Source organism: Dipodomys ordii, unplaced genomic scaffold (assembly GCF_000151885.1).
Source record: "Dipodomys ordii isolate 6190 unplaced genomic scaffold, Dord_2.0 Scaffold18, whole genome shotgun sequence".
In the NCBI taxonomy this organism is placed as follows: domain Eukaryota; kingdom Metazoa; phylum Chordata; class Mammalia; order Rodentia; family Heteromyidae; genus Dipodomys; species Dipodomys ordii.
Genome location: NW_012267234.1, coordinates 16950647 through 16967142, shown reverse-complemented (window position 1 = coordinate 16967142; position 16496 = coordinate 16950647). Strand labels below are relative to the sequence as shown.

The 16496-nt window shown below is 43.9% G+C and overlaps 1 protein-coding gene across 1 annotated transcript in view; it reads right to left on the bottom strand.

The window, feature by feature from the left end:
• Positions 1 to 332: 332 nt before the first annotated feature.
• Positions 333 to 16496, bottom strand: part of Hsd17b2 (hydroxysteroid (17-beta) dehydrogenase 2) — a 30427-nt gene continuing 14263 nt past the window's right edge. The window contains exons 2-5 of the mRNA XM_013012832.1: positions 12546 to 12758; positions 10785 to 10970; positions 3782 to 3919; positions 333 to 735 (exon numbers count right to left, since the gene is read on the bottom strand). Of these exons, the coding sequence (XP_012868286.1) occupies positions 392 to 735; positions 3782 to 3919; positions 10785 to 10970; positions 12546 to 12758 (881 nt within the window). The 3' untranslated portion in view covers positions 333 to 391. The remainder of the gene's footprint in view (positions 736 to 3781; positions 3920 to 10784; positions 10971 to 12545; positions 12759 to 16496) is intronic.

Here is a 16496-nt window from a genome sequence, read left to right as displayed (position 1 = left end):
TCCTGAGTAGCTAGGATTACAGGCGTGAGCCACCAGCGCCTGGCTTAAACATAATTTTCATATGCTCTGAGAAATCGAAAACTTCCATGGCTTGCTTGAATGTGCTATTTACGTCACTATAGTGGTCAGAACCAGCAATGTGTCTTCTGAGGTGTGCCTGTATCTGAGATGCGTCTGGTGCATACATAGTAAGTACTCAGTTTTGTTTTTTTTCCTCTGGGGTGCTTCTTGCTTCCTTCCAGCCTTCTGAACTCTATGTCCAATTCAACCAATAATTTCCAAAGTATGAATGGAAGTAAGAAATCATTTTAATGAGATGCTTCCAGTTTCTCTTTAAGATTATAATTTTTCCCACTCCTTCAAGGTCTTCCTCCCTCCAGGCCTTGTTTGCTTAGCTGGACATGCTTAGAGCTCTGGGCATGTCCTGTCCTCCGCCAAACAGTTTTTGTATAATATAATCCAATAAGATGGTAGGGGAAACGGAGGCAAAGAAGACCCATAGGTAAGTCAGCTTCCCCGGAGCATAGAAGGGAGAAGGGTTCTGAGCAGAGATGGCGTGCTGGACGGCCTCTAGTACGGGGGTCAAGTCTGGGCTGGTCTTCATATGCATGAACTTGAGGAAGTTCCTCTGCTTGAGAATGTAGTCCTGACCATAGTCCTCCTGCACTTCTTGGGGGAGGTTTTCCAGAATGTTCTTCTCCATCTTGTCCCACACATCACTTGTTCCTGTGATATCTGGGATACAAGAGGGAAGGAAGGAAGAAAGAGTTAGATGTTGGAAGGAAGAAAGAGTCAGGTGGCCTCTGCGGGTAAGGATGGGTGTTTGCTTTCAAAACTATGTACAGGAAACAGCACAAATGACTGGACTTTTGTGAGATGAAAGATAACAAGCAACCAGCAGCCACTGCGCTCAGGAAACAAGCAGGTTTCATTTGCCTGGTCTTGAGTACTGTCCACGTGCAGTCATGTGGTATGCTCGCAGCATCAACTTCTTAGCCATCACAGCGTCTGTAAGGTCTACCCACGTATGTATCGTGTACTCATTCTCTTGACTGCATAGCATCCCGTGGCATTAATATGCCAGAGACTATTGATCCAATATATTGGTACTGAGATGAGACTTTACAAATACGAAGCTCTTATGAATATGCTACAGAGACTTGTGGCGGGGGGGGGGGGGGGAGGGGGTGGAAATGGGGCTTGGGGCTTGAATTTAGGGCCTGGGCACTGTCCCTGAGCTTTTCTGCTCATAGCTTGTATTCTACCATTTAAGCCACAGTTCCACTTCCACCTTTTTAGTGATTAACTGGAGATAAAAAATCTCATGGACTTTCCTGCCCAGTGACTTCAAATTGTACTTCTCAGACTTCAGCTTCCTGATTAGCTAGGATTACAGGCATGAGCCACTAACACCAGGCAGCTACAGATGTTTTAGTGCATGTTTTTTTGATGACTGTTACATATATAATACATAATGCAATATCTGTGATTTTATATATAATACATTCTATGTACATACATATTGTATGCATATACATATACAGCATACACATAATTTATTAACTATAGAAATAAATCTATATTGATACAGAAAATTGAACATATAACTTAAAGTGTCTCATATGTAATTTTAATTTAATGTTTAAAATATATTTTAAATGTAATTTAATACAATCTTAGTACAGATTAAATTAATGAACATAGGTTAAATTTTATATAAATCATATATGATTAACTATAAATATCTTTCTATAAGAGCACATAACATAAAATTAAACAATATATTTAGTTTAAAATATCGAGAAATACTGCTTCACTATCTAGATTAGATTGGATGTCTTCCTACCATTCATACTGTTCAAATGTGTATTTATATATATAAGTTCAGTTCCTTGTATTTTACCAGGAAGGAACAAATGCAAAAAGAACCCAGATGCTGGTGGCTCACACCTGTAAACTTAGCTACTCAAGAGGCTGAGATCTGAGGATCCTAGTTCCAATCCAGCCCAGGGAGACAAATCTGAGAGACTCTTATCTCAATTAATGAGCAGAAACCTGGAAGTAGAAATGTGGCTCAAGTGGTAGAGCGCCAGCCTTAAGTGAAAAAGCTAAAGGAAAACATCCAGGCCCTCAGTTCAAGCTCCAGTACTGGCACACAAAAAAAAATCAATCAATTAATGTTTAAAAATTTAAAAAGGAATATACATATATATATATATATATATAGTTTTCAAAAAATGCTTTTATTTCTTGGTAATAGAACACAGACCTCACTTACTCCTAGTTAATGGCTATACTTTTAAGCCATAGAACATCAATGGCTATAGATCTAAGCCAGAAGCAATAGAAAAGTTTAATGGACAGCTTTTCCAAACCTTGCTAGCTTTCACCACAGTAAGCGATCCTGCACTGAATAGACCTGCACAATCTACCTGTTTGCGCTTGGTCCTTATTTCTGTAAGCAACATTCTCCAAAGTGCAGCCACCCGGTCAAGAGGCACATACATTTTCCATTTCAGCAGCTACAGCAGGTCACTTTCCAATAAGATCGCAGCCACCCACACTCTGTCCTGCCCAGTACAAGACTGCTGAGTCCTCTGCAGGGAGAGCCTTTGTGTGCTAGCTTGGGTGACTTAGAATACCAGGGTTAAGAGGGGATGGGGCTGACCTGTAAGATCCTGAAATCCAATTATGGAAATGTAAAAGAGCTTTCAATAGCCCCACTGCTGCACTTAGAGAAACAATTACCCTAACAATTACTTAGTTGGTTCTGAGTCTTAAACACAGCCTTTGCCTGTGTGAACTTCTATCCCTCTCCCAAGTCCCTGCCTTCCAAGCTAAGGGATTCCTTTCCCTCTCTACTTCCTGGACTTTTTGACAACTACTTAAATATCTTACAGCCCTAGAAGCTTGTTTTATGGGGCAGAAAGCTCTTCAATATCTGTCAACCACCATCTGTCACTTGGGGCATGTACAACCTGCCCATCCCCTGCCACTTGAGGGGACAATAAATGGGTTAATATGAGCCAGATCCAAACCCCAAACCTTAGCACTATGGCAAGAAAGCTCCTTAAAACTTCACCATGTTCAGCTTTCTCACTGTATGAGGGGGAGACTGAGGTCTATAGCACAGGTAAGGAGAATTAAGTGAGGCAAAGCAGGGGAGATTATATCTGCTAAGCGTGCAATGTGTGTGCTATTTTTATTGTGGGGCACTGTTTGAATGTCCCAGAATCTCTTTGTCTGTCACCCCATGGATGACTTTTCTTGCCTCTACCTTTAGTTAAATACAAACATGAGGTGTTTCTGGTCTCTTGCCTCCTACGAGCTCATTAACCAACTGTGAATACAGTGCCCCTGGCAGGATTGAAGGAAGCCAGACACCATACGTGGGGATCTGGCGTCAAGCACTCTTGCAACTCTAAATCATTCCCTGAAGGTCCAAAGAGCCATTGTTTCGAAATAGAATCATCCCCAAGAAGGTTTTTCTGTCTCCCAGCCTCTGTGGGAGGGTGAGACCCTAACTTTTCCCATTCATGCTAACCAACTCTTTGCTCTCTGACTTGTCTGGCTCTGTTGAACCCCACTCAAGACACCTCTGTACCAATCAGAGTGGAATCCGGCTCTGGATGGCTACTACTGTGTTCACTCCTTTAGTGTCTTGCTATGTTCCTCTTGGACAACACGGAGGGGTTCAACTCATGCTCTCTCTTAGACCAAGAAGGCTTTGGTGGTTCCTTCCCAGATGAACTTTGAGGGGCTTTTAGGCTCGGACACCTACTTGTTCGGAAGCCTCCAGGCTGGATAATGATGACTTTTACTCCCCACTTGGAAAGTTCTTGTCTCAGAATAGATGAAAACATAGTCAGGGCAGCCTTCGTTGAATTGTAGGCCGCCATCTTCATCAGTGGGACTGATCCTATGGGAACATGGGAGAGAAAAAGAATCATAGGTGGTATTTTCATCCACCTGTAGTCAGGAGAGCAGATATTCTTACTCCTGTCTATGTGGCTTTGTTGGCCTCCATCTTTCTTAGCAACTCCATTGTAGCTGCCATAATCAATAGCCCAGTAGAAAGCTCACTCCCCCCACAACTTCTAAATGAAATGTGACTTAGGTGGTAGGATCATCAGCCTCAACCACTTGTCTTTCCAGGGTAACCAACCTTCATTCTGAGGATTCTGATCATGTATCTTTTGAGGAATCCACTACTCAATCCACTACAGAAATATTGAATAAACTCAGCTCATACCTACCTGTTGCAATGAGGAAGAGTACGCACCTGGGGACCAACTCGGAAAGATATGAGAAAGATCCTAGTCATCTGACAGATAGCCATTGTCTCACCCTCATCACATTTAACTTAGGGACTCTGGAATTTGAACCTTAAGCCAGGTTTGTCATTAGATCCATTGTAAGTAAAGAGGTCTAAAAGATAGCACCAGAGGAATCTAGAAAGTGGGAAGTGATTTGTTTGGAATAAGCGTTCATGAAGATGTAACCAGGATGAGATGATCTTAGTGGAGCATCCTAGCCCAGAGCCAGTGGCTCACGCCTGTCATCCTAGCTACTCAGGAGACTGAGATCTGAGGATCCTGGTTCAAAGCCAGCCTGGGCAGGAAAGTCTGTGAGACTTTAATCTCCAGTGAACCACCAGAAACCTGAAATGGAGCACTAGCCTTGAGCAAAAAAGTTCAAGGACAGTGCCCAAGCCCTGAGTTCAAGCCCCAAGACTGACCCCAAAAAAAACCCAAGAGCATCCTAGAGGATGGATTCTAACTCCCAGGATGATCTACAACCACTATGGAAAGCAAATGTCAAGGACAAGTTTTCTGCCAAAGACTTCAGAAAGAAAGCAGCTTTGCTAATACCTTGAGTCAGATTTCTGGTCTTCCTAACTAAAGAAACAAACTTCCATTGGACCTAAAATAGTATAGCTCCATATCTTGCCAAAACTTTCCCTGGTCAACAAAGCATTTACTGGGTGAATGGACAGATGTACAGCTATATAATGGAACACAACTCAGCCATCAAAAGGATTGAATTTGTTGTATATAGCCACATAGATGTCTAAAAGTAATTATTGTTGAAGTAGAAAAGCAAACAAAAATGAATATCTATTCTATGCCATGCTTATATTTGGGTAAAATTCTATAATAAGCAAACTAATCCCTAGTGAGAGAAACATATCAAAGGTTAGCTGTAATGTGGGAGAACTATTACCTGAATAGCGTTCCTCAAAAATCCATACGTGGATAGCCCACCCGTCCACGTGATGGTATTTAGAAATGGGGCCTTCAGGACACAAATAAGTAGTAAAGATGGAGCCCTCCAGACAGATTAGAGTTTTTTTAAGAAGAGACACCAGACGGCTTCCTCCCTCCCTCTATCATGTAAGGACAGAGAAAAGAGGGGCCATATGCAAGGCAGAGCCTGGCCAGGCTAGCACCCTGACCTCTGACTTTCAGTCTCCAGAAATCTTAGAACATAAGTTTCCAGTGTTTAAGCCATTCGGTCTCTGGCATTTTGTTATAACAGCTTGAGATGAATCTACCCAGTCACCAACAGGACATGTTTTAACCAATCATCTGCAGAACTACACACTCGTTCCACCCCTCCTGGACCTAGACAGCAACCTTCTTATTCTGACTTAATGTAGGTACCATGAATACACCCTTCCCCTGCAAGCTTTTCTGCCTCTGTGAACCTCTCCATGGCTTTGTTCTCTACGTGGCCGGCGACAAATCCAGCATTCACTTTTTTTTTTGGGTGGGGGGGAGGGTGGTCCGATCGTGGGGCCTGAAATCTGGGCCTGGGCACTGTCCCTGAGCTCTTCAGCTCAAGGCTAGCTCTCTACCACTTGAGCCACAGCGCCACTTCCGGCTTTTTTCTTTTTGCTTATGTGGTGCTGAGGAATCAAACCCAAGGCCTCATGCATGCAAGGCAAGCACTCTACCACTGAGCCACCTTCCCAGCCCCTCCAGCATTCACTTTGTGGATCACTTTTCTTTTCCCCAATGTCTTCATGTCCTCTGAGATGACACAAGGCTTCATAGTTGTTGGCCATAATTATCAACACCAGAAAGTAAGGTCTAGCTATGCAGAAATTACACAGCAGAGGGCAGAAGATTGCAGCCTTTCAGCAAAGGAGGCACCAAGGCCCCATGCCTACTGCAGCTTTGTCTGTCGCTACTAGCTTTGCAATGAGGGCTCTCAGCCAGCTTCTGCCTACACCAAACTCAGCTGGAGTCAGGTAAGGAAATTCACTCCTTTATTCCACTTTCCATGCTAATAAATACAAATCAACCCATGACTCCAGGAAAGACAGGTTTCCATTAGCAGAAGCTTGAAAGAATACCTGATGGTTTCCTTGTAATGTGACAATCTCACAGACTGTGACAAGCCTTTTGGTTATTAGACTCAAAGCATATTACATGTATGTATAGTTATATTACAATGAAACCTTTTTATACAATTAATATACAACAATAAATGTTTTGTGTGTGCAGGTCCTGGGACTTGGATTCAGTGCCTAGGTGCAATACCTTTTTTTTTTTCCCCTCAAAACTGGCACTTTACCAGTTAAGCCACAGCTCCCCCTTCTGGCTTTTTGCTGGTCAAGTAGAGATAAAAGTCTCATGGACTTTCCCAACTGGGCTGGTTTTGAGCCACAATCCCCAGCTCTCAGCTTCCTGAGTAATTAGATTACAGATGTGAGCCATCAGCACTCAACTTAAAGAAACAACATAAGAATAAATTAAGCTCTAAGATGAAATTTTTAAAAATAAAGCAAAGCCTGGGACCTTGTTACCAAAGTATGGTACAACCAGCCACCCACCGAAGGAATCACCCCTCCCCAAAATGTGGAGGGCAGAGACTGAAAATTGCTAATCTCAGTACCTTTGCCCTTAATGCATGCTGTCCTGATTTTTACCCTATCTCCTGCCGTTTGACATGTCAAAAGGCAAGATTCAAATCGCAATCAACTCCAAGTCCCTTGACGTATCAAAGGCAAGATTCAAATCGCAATCAACTCCAAGTCCCTGAGGCTTGAGCCATTTCAGAAGGGTTTATTCTCAACTGTTCACATACAAGCACTATGCACAACTATATATTTGCAATTTACTAGGTGATTTCCTAAGAGGAAAACTGGCCAGAAAAAGTTCTCAGATCTCACAAACAAGAGGATTTTCTACCTGCCCTTTGTACAAAGAGTTGCCCCTAAATTCTTTAGATCTGTAGTTAAATATTTATGGAACTAGCTTGCTGGAAGTGTCTATAAAGTGCTAACCTATGTGTGGGAGAGGAGACATGGTAAATATAGTAGTTTAGGAGACACATCTCACAGAGTGCACATGGAAAAATCTACAGGGAATATTCCATCGTCGTTATCTGCCCCCTGCATAAGAGCAACAATGCTGAGAACTTCACATAGATTATTTCACTTGCTCCTCAGGACCTCTCTGTGTGGTCAGCGCCTTTACTTCACCCACTTATGGGGAGAAAATGCAGGCTTAGAGTAGCCACTTAGGCCCCTAGCCAAGTTGCTAGTTGGACTGTCGCCCATCTAGCAAGTAGGGTGACTCCCAGAGGAAGTGATTGTGAGCTATTCTTGAACCAGGACCCTGGGGTAGAAGGAGAGACCCAGGGAGTAGCAAGGAGTTAGCAAGGAAAAGCAGGAAGGAAAAGATGAAGAGAATGAGTGACAAAGAGAGAAACAGGAAGTTAGGGACGTTGATGGCTTCAGTCTGCTTGTGAGAATTCCAGACAGGAAGTGAATACAGACTATAATAATAATCCTCTCCTTACAGTGTGTATTTGCTCACTTTTGTTTGGTTTATTGAGCACCTGAGAAAAGGAAAATGAGAGATGAACATTCTGGATTTAGCAGAAAAGGAAAGGGAGAAAGACAGTCAAGACTTGGGAACGAGAAAAAGCAGAGAAATGAAGGTAACCTCCAAGATGAGGGGCTAGAAGCTAAGATGTTTCCAAGCAGAGACGTAACCAAATGGGATGTGCATTAAAATATGTTTTGTGGTATGAAATTTAGCCTTCCTCTCAATCTATCCTTGAGGTCTAATAAAAGCTATTTTCTGAATTGCTTTGCCTTTGGGAGATGTAAAAAAAATGCTAACTGTTAACTCACTATGGTGTAAATTAGAATGAGGAGAAAATGTCCATGGAGACCTGGTTATGTGAAAGTGGGAGGAACAGAATTGATTGATTGATTGATTGATTAATGGTTATTGAACTTAGAACTTGCTAAATAGGTGCTGTGCCCCCAGCCTTTCTCTCTCTTTTTTTCTTTTTCTATGTCTTTTTCTTTTTGCTTTAGTTATTTTTTCTGATAGTCTTTTATTGTTGTCCAGAACAATCTTCAGTCAGCCATCAGGCTGAGCTGGAACAGACTTTAAATTTGGGGAACAGGAAAGCACTTAGAATAGACAATTAGAAGCATTGGATATGATGTAAATTACAGATTAATATTGGCCTAAAGAGAGCCAGACTGAGATTACAAAAGAGCGTTTATTGTTGTTTTAAGAACCCATGTCTTGTTAAGAATGTTGTTAGACACATTTATAAGATTATTTCTTTGTTGCTTTGTATATCCCTCCCCCACAGTATAACCCCTGCTTTCACTGTATTTGATGTTGTTATAATTTGTGGAGGGGAAGGGGAAAAACAAATCGTTTAAATAGGGATACAGGTGGGCCCATTGCAACAAAGAGACGTGCAAGTCGTTATGTCGAAAACGAATTTTACAACTTTGGTGGGGGGTGGGGGCAGTGGGAGGAGGATGAGATGGGAAGGGATGGGAAGGGGAAACAAAGGAGGAGGCTACAATGCTTGATAAGAAATGTACTCATTATCTTGCCCATGTAATTGTAAAACTAATAAAAAAAACAATAAAACAAAAACAATTAAAAATTTTTTAAAAAAGAATGTTGTTAGAATAAATTAGACTTTGCCAGAAAACCATGCAGACATCCAGGTACAGAGAAAGGTTTATTGCCAGTAAAGAGGCCAGAAGACCTCTTCTCACAGGAGAGAAGGGAAAAGAAGTGCTGGCTATTGTCTGAGGTGATCTCTATAACCTGGGAAGTTTAGGAGGGGCCAGAAGGGGCTAGGAGATGGAGACCCCCGTGTAGACGTGTGAACCAGGGGCTTCATCATGGCGGATGAGGATCTATGGCTGCTGCCCAAGTTGTAGATAAGAGTCCTGCAGCTGCCCAGACCTGAAGGTCACTTTAAGGGGCTCTTACCACCTCTTAGGGTGGTAGCTGCCCCCGAGGAGTGCCATCCCAAGGTAAAGGGGGTTGGTGGCTGATTATTTACTTCCTTTGCTACAGGGGCCTGGTGCTGTCTAGGAAGGGAGCGTGCCAAGCTGTGGAGAGGGGAAGGAGCGTGCTAAGCTATGGGAAGGGAGCTCATTGGGCTAACAAACATCGAAGTTAAAGTTAAAACTACCAAGAAGCTGAGTGAGCTTTGATTGACCAATAAAGGATAAGTACTCCCTATTTGAAAAGAAACTGAAGTGGGTCTAAACTATCCAGGTCAAAGTACTTATAGTACCTCCTTATTGATGTCATTAAAAAACAATTGCCAACAACTTAGAAAAGTAACCTTATTATCTTTTCCTGCTAGAGGTCAGTAAGTCCCCATGTACTATCCTTAAGATGTCAGCAAGACAGGTTCTTCCTCAAGGCTCTACGGAAAAATTATTTCCCTCCACTTTTCCCTCTGCTAGAAGCTGTCTGCATGCCATGGCTCGTGGCCACTTCATCCATTTTCAAAGCCAAGCTGGGTAGTATGTGCTGGTTTCTGTCTGACTCTGACTTTCCTGCTTCCTATGAGGACCTTTGTGACTATGTCAGATTCATCTACATAATCTAGGCTAGTATCTCCATCTCAAAACTCCTCATATCTGTGTAGTATCATGACATAATTTTGGGTATTTGAAAATTCCAGGGATTCAGATGAGAACGCACTTGGAGGGATTCTTCTCTGCCTAGCAGACCAGCTACCCATGTAACAGCAGCCTGCAATTGTCTCTATGGGGTTATTTGTTGCTCTGCAGCCTCAAATAATCCAAACAGGGTTAATCATTCCAGCTCATGAGGTGACAGAGAGACCAGATTCAAGCTAATCTGATGGGCCAGGGCAGCAGGGCTTTTTTCAGAGAACAGATATTCATTATCCTGAGTCTCCCTCCATGTTCCCTGCTTCAAACCCAGAAAAAAATATCAGCAGTGAACTCTCAGATCATGTTTCCTCCTAAGCCACTAGCACATCAAGCCCAGAACTGTTTGTTCCCCAGAGCTCAAGAAGACTTTGGGGACATCCAATGCACGGACATTGTTTACTTGAATTGTTGTCTATTTGTTTTTTTGAAGTAGGGCAACATAAGTCAGCAAATATTACATCCTGACCTGTGGTACTGAGGTTGCCCATCCCAGGGAACAGTCCTCCAGGTAACACAACTGAGAAGGACTCATGGGGTTTCCGCAGTGTAAACAGGGAGTGATATTTGCCTGCCTTGCTTAGGGTAAAGAGCAAAGAGCAGGGTTCAGAGAGCTTTGAAAACATGCATTTAGACAGCAGATAAGAGTTTGTGGATGAAAAGATTTGTAAGGGCCCTAGAGGAGACGCAAGCCAAGAGTGACCCAGCCTTGCCTTTGCTTGCCCTGGCTTTCCTGTCCAGCCCACCAAGAACGTAAGCACCTAATCTTGTGACTGTCACCCCATGACTGACCGACCAACCATGTGCGACGATGGTGACTCACCTCCCATGCTGCTGATAGCCACCAGCCTGCCCTTGGATTTCCTAAGCAGAGGCAAAAATGTCTTTGTGACTTCCACAGATCCAAAGAAGTTCACAGCCATGCATCTTTTGTAATCGTTCATGGGAATGAGCTCGCCGTCTATGGGGAAGCCGATGATTCCAGCATTGTTGATGACAGCCCACAGCCCTAGGGACCAAAAGGAACAGCGCTCAGCCCTCACCTCCATCAGAGAAGCAGGGTCTTTGTGGTCTGTGGGAAAGGATGGTGCAGCACATAGAAGGTAGTAAGAAGTCTCTGTCTGGCGTTGAAGTTTCAAATGCTTCCTCCTGTTTTCTCACAAAAGAGTGTGTAAGGACCTTACCCCATGTTTACAATAATGTGGAATGATCTGGGTCCTCCTTTATCCATAAACTAGAAAAAAAAAGTCCTATTCCTTCTGCTTCACCTAGGTCACTGATCTCTACTCCAGGTCAACCCCCACCCCCACCCCACACCAGCCCCCAGTCCCCAAGAACAAGAGCCTCTGGCAGAAACTGTACAGCTTGAGAACATCCTGGGGGTTATCAGAAAAAAAAGGTCACCTGATCAATATTTAGCTGTGCAAACTCTGTGAGCTCATAGCATGAGCCAGGACAGCCAGTGAACAGGGCGGGGACGGGGGGCGGGGTGTGCAGCTCTGGGGAAATCCTGCTTACGTTGGCATTTAAGTGCTGTGTAGATTTCACCTGTCAGAACTATTCCTCTTCTGGTTTCTTTTGAACTGTTCAAAAGTGTAAAAAAAAAAAGAAAAGAAAACTATTCATGCTCACAGGCCACAAGAAAACAGGTGACAGACCTCGATCACATACTTTTCATGTCTTGATATGTGGAACTCTTTTCTTCTCGATTGTTATTAAATATGCAATATGTGGTTGTGAAATGTTGCACTCCACTGTACTGTGGAGCAGAACTTATTGCCACTGTGCAATTGTGCTTTGTACAGGCTCACCTGCAAGAGGATTCTTAGCTTGCCAATGAGTCCATTGTACCTATAGGGCTGGATAAAATAGTTTAATAATCATTAATATTGGTTAATAAAAAATATGTGAATAGTATGCTGTGTGGGAGCACAGGCCAGTGGCTGGCCCTGGTACAGGTTGGTTTACCTATGGATAAAGGATAAAGAAAGAGGCCTATCCTGGAACCACAGAGAATGATCAGTGAGCTAGGAGGAGTAAACAGGAAATCTGGAGATCCCAAAGCCAACGAGTAGAGTGTGAGTTTACCATGGAGAGGTGAAGTCTTCGGGTGAATGCTGACAACTTTACCAGGCCAGTTAGGAGGGCATGGCTAGAGCCAGCATCTATTTGACTTATAAAGAGGTAAGAGACCGAGGCTGACATGGTCTCAGAAAGCATGGCCACTAGGGAAGGGAAAGAGAAAGGACGGTGTGTAATGGAGGCCCATAATTATAAACCTATTTCATTCCTAATCTGGGAAGGGCTAATGTGTGTGGGTATTGCTGGAGGAAGCCAGCAAGGGTGAGATTCATGGGAAAATAATTCATGGGGGATGACACCCAGAGAATGGGGCAGGGCACTCTGCAAGGTTCAGAAGCACAGAGCCGCTTTTGTCTGCAAAGCTCTTGCCTGTGCTTGGGGCTCAGCTCTGGTAGCTGCCGGTGCATGGAGAGAGGATGGCCACCAGAGAGCCCAGACTTAGAGTCCAGCACTGGTAAACAGGGAGAAAGGCTCTCGAGGGCACAGGTAGCCAAGGCAGTACCTTTGTCCTGAATCTTTTCCACGACTTTGCTGTAAGCATCTTTTATCTGCTCTGGCTTGGTGATGTCCATCTGCAGCACGGAGAGACGCGAAGAGCAGGATTTTTGCAATTCTTTGGCTCCGGCACTCTTCTTATCCAGAACTCCAGCGAATACTGTGAAGCCCAGCTTGTCCAGATGCTTGGCCAAACCATGGCCAAACCCCGTGTCAGAGCCTGCAAAAGGCCAAGAGAAGCCGAGACTGACAACTTTCTCTATGTAAAGAAAGGCGAATGGGATAGAATTGGGTGGGTGATGGGGGTGGTCAGAAGGCATGAATGAGAAGAGCAGAGCCGAGGGAGATTGCTGATCCAGTCCAGGGGTGGCTGGCACCTAGAGAGCGTAGAGAGAAACCAACAACACCACAGCGTAACATTTTCCACCTACGCTCTAAGAAACTACTTGTTTGTCTTGTACAATTTGTTTTTCTAATAGCCATGCTGAAGCTGGGTAGTGGTTGCTCATGCTTATAATCCTAGCTTCTCAGGAGGCTGAGGTCGGAGGCTCGCAGCTCAAAGGCAGCCTGGGCAGGCAACACCAGTGAGATTTTTCTCTTCAATTAATCATGAAAAAAGCTGGAAGTGTGGCTCAAGTGGCTGAGTATCAGCCTTGAGTGAAAAAGGTAAGGCCCTTAGTTCAAGCCTCAATACTGGCACAAGGAAGAAAGGAAAGAAAGAAAGAAAGAAAGAAAGAAAGAAAGAAAGAAAGAAAGAAAGAAAGAAAGAAAGAAAGAAAGAAAGAAGGAAGGAAGGGAAGAAAGGAAGAGAGAGAGAAAAAGAGGGAGGGAGGGAGGAAGGAAGGGAGGAAGGGAGGAAGGGAAGAAAGGAAGGAGAGGAAGGAAGGAAGGGAAGAAAGGAAGAGAGAGAGAAAAAGAGGGAGGGAGGGAGGGAGAGAGGGAAGGAAGGAAGGAAGGAAGACAGGCAGGCAGAGGGAAGAGGGAGGAGGAAAGAAGGAGGAAGGGAGGAAGGAGGGAGAAAGAAAGAGAAAAGAAGGGAGAAAATAAAAGCAATTAACCAAATGTCCATCAACTGCAGATTGTATATACAAAATGTGTTCTAGCCATACAAGATGAATTACTGATCAATAAAGATAAATGAAATAGTGATACTATTCCAAACATGGCGCTATGTGCAGAAAGCCAGGGTGGCAGATAAAGGCACAAGAGCCAGGAAGCAATGTTTCGATCATAGCTATAGAATGACCTCACAGACGTTTGAAAGGCAGCACCTTGAACAGTTTTGTGAAATCTTGGATCTTCCCATCTTAGGAGAGTTCTTGGGAATAGCCCAGCACAATGGAGGCAAGAGAAGGAAACTGAGCAGAGACCACATGAACTCTACAGAAGCCCTGTGATCTTAGAAAGGAGTAAAAGTTAAGAAATCCTCCCACCTTGTCTTGTCTTGTCTTGTCTTGTAGGTAATGGTTTGATGCAAGGAATCCCTGTCCCCATAGGATTTAGATGAGACTCACAGATAGATGCCTTGGGTCCCACCTTACAAGAAGGCTGGACCCAGCGTGTCCAAACCCTTCCTTTACTCTTTACAAATGACTAGTTGGACTTCTTTATCCTTCTGGTCAATTTCAATAAACATATTTTATTATCCTAACTTTGGTAAGGATTCTCTCCTCCCACCAGATCCTGGCTAGCACACCATCCATATTAAGAAGGTTGTTTTGGAATTGGCAGTGAATTTATAAAGCCAAAGCTTACAAGAAACCATCTGCTTTGTGTTCAACGGTGAGAGGCCTGTGCTTGAGCCTGATTCTGTGTTCCTGCCTGGCCAGCCTGCCTCTCTGCTCAGACTCCAGGTCTGTGGAATGGGCTTATGGAATGGGTTAATGTCTGTGTGGTGCTTAGTGGAGCTGTTTCACGTGCTGACTTGAGGCTCTTTCTAGAACTGACACTATGTGTAGCATAACAATAGACAAAGAGTTCGCCCCTAATGCCAGGCTGCTGGGCATCTTGGTTAAGAATGGGGCTGCTGTGGCTCAGTGGTAGAGTGTTTTCCTAGCATGCATAAAGCCCTCAGTATGGCGAAAAAAGCCTGAAGTGGTGCTGTGACTCAAGTGGAAGAGTGCTAGCCTTGAGCAAAAAGGATAGTGCCCAGGCCCTGAGTTCAAGTCCCAGCACTGACAAAAACAAAAAGAATCAGGCTGCTTGCCTGCCTTTTGGCTGCTTACAAGCTCGGGAAAAGTATGCAGAACTGGCTGCAGCCGCCACTTCCTCGTGTGAAAAGTTTAGTTTGTTTGTTTTTAGCCTGGTACTTTCTGGGCAGGCACTGTATCACTTGAGCATGTCTTTAGCCCAGAAGTCGGGTTCGGATCCTACTCTCCTCTTACACTTCTGGGGCAGTTGCCAAGACAGAGTGTTTCACACGAGGCCCTGCAGGTAGTGACTGCGACAGAATGCTGGTGCTAACGCTGACACCGACTCGCAAAGATGAGCAGTCATCCTGGCACTGGCCTCTGTGCAGGGGCAGGGGCCTGGAGAAAGCACGAGGCTTGGGAGCCAACCCCTGTTGGCGTCAGAGAACCTTTGTGTACTCCAGGCACCTAGAGAAAAGGCGGGGGCCTCTTAAGAGGCCAGAGGAGTTCATAGGCATCACTATCAGTGGACGAGCCTCAAATGTGTAAGCACACAATGTCAGCCAGACTCCCTACCCAGCCACTGAAGGGTAGGGAGAGGTAATTTTATTCTCTTCAGGTTGCAGGGGAGGAAATGGAGGCAGGCACAGAAGGTTCAGTCTCACAGCCAGGGCATTACAGAGTCATCTTGACCTAGACATGGATGTGGTACAAATAGCTGGAGTACAGCCAGGTACCAGTGGTCCACATCTGTAATCCTAGCTACTCAGGAGGCTGAGATCTGAGGATCTTAGTTTGAAACCAGCTCAGGCAGGAAAGTCTGTGAGATTCTTATCTCCAATTAACCACCAAACAAGCTGGAAGTGTGGCTCAAGTGGTAGAGTGCCAGACTTGAGTGAAAAGAAAAGGGACAGGACCCAGGGCTTGAATTCAAGCCCCAGTACTGGCACTGAAATTGGCAATGAATTTATAAAGTATACACATATATATATGTATATATACATAGGTATACATATATATGCATATAGATACATATATATATATATATACATATATATATAGGAGATGAAATACTACTTTTGAGAACAAGGCCCAGGTACCATGTGTTAAATGAACAGGCATTTAGGAGGGCTCAGGAATATGAGTGCCTTTAGAACAGGGAAGAACAGGCATTAGAAGATTTAGAGTACTCCAGATTTAAAGTACAACTGGCTAACAGTAATGCTAGCTACTTAGGAGGTAAGTCCAGCCCCAGGCAAAAAAGTTCATGAGACTCCATCTCCAACATAACAAGCAAGGCATGGCTCAAGTGGTAAAGCGCCAGCCAAGCAGGCTCAGGTCTGTGAGTTCAAACTCCAGTACCAAAACGGACGTTTCACCCGAGGCCAATATCCATGTAGATAGAACTGATAGGGATTATATAGAAATGATAGGCATAAAGACAAATGATTGAGACATAGATACATCCCAACATTCGCTTGTGGAACTAAATGCCTATCCCAACAGACGCTGGGTAAATACCGAGTTGCTTTAAGCAATGCCCTTTAAGATCATTCTGCTTCTACTGGCCAAGAAACCCACCCATGTAGAGCGAGCACGGGTACTAGTATCCCATTTGTGCAAGTCTGCAGTGAATCTGAAATCGCACTTAATTGTACAAATACAAGTGCAGTCCTGACTGACATGTGAAGTGGAAAGGGAAACTACCATAAATTTTTAAGAGTGAAGAATGATATAGTTTCAGAGTGTATTTATGCTACTGCCACATGGGGACTTTTAAATAATTTAACAAGTTAAATTATTTAACTGCTGAGCAGAAGCATTCCCCA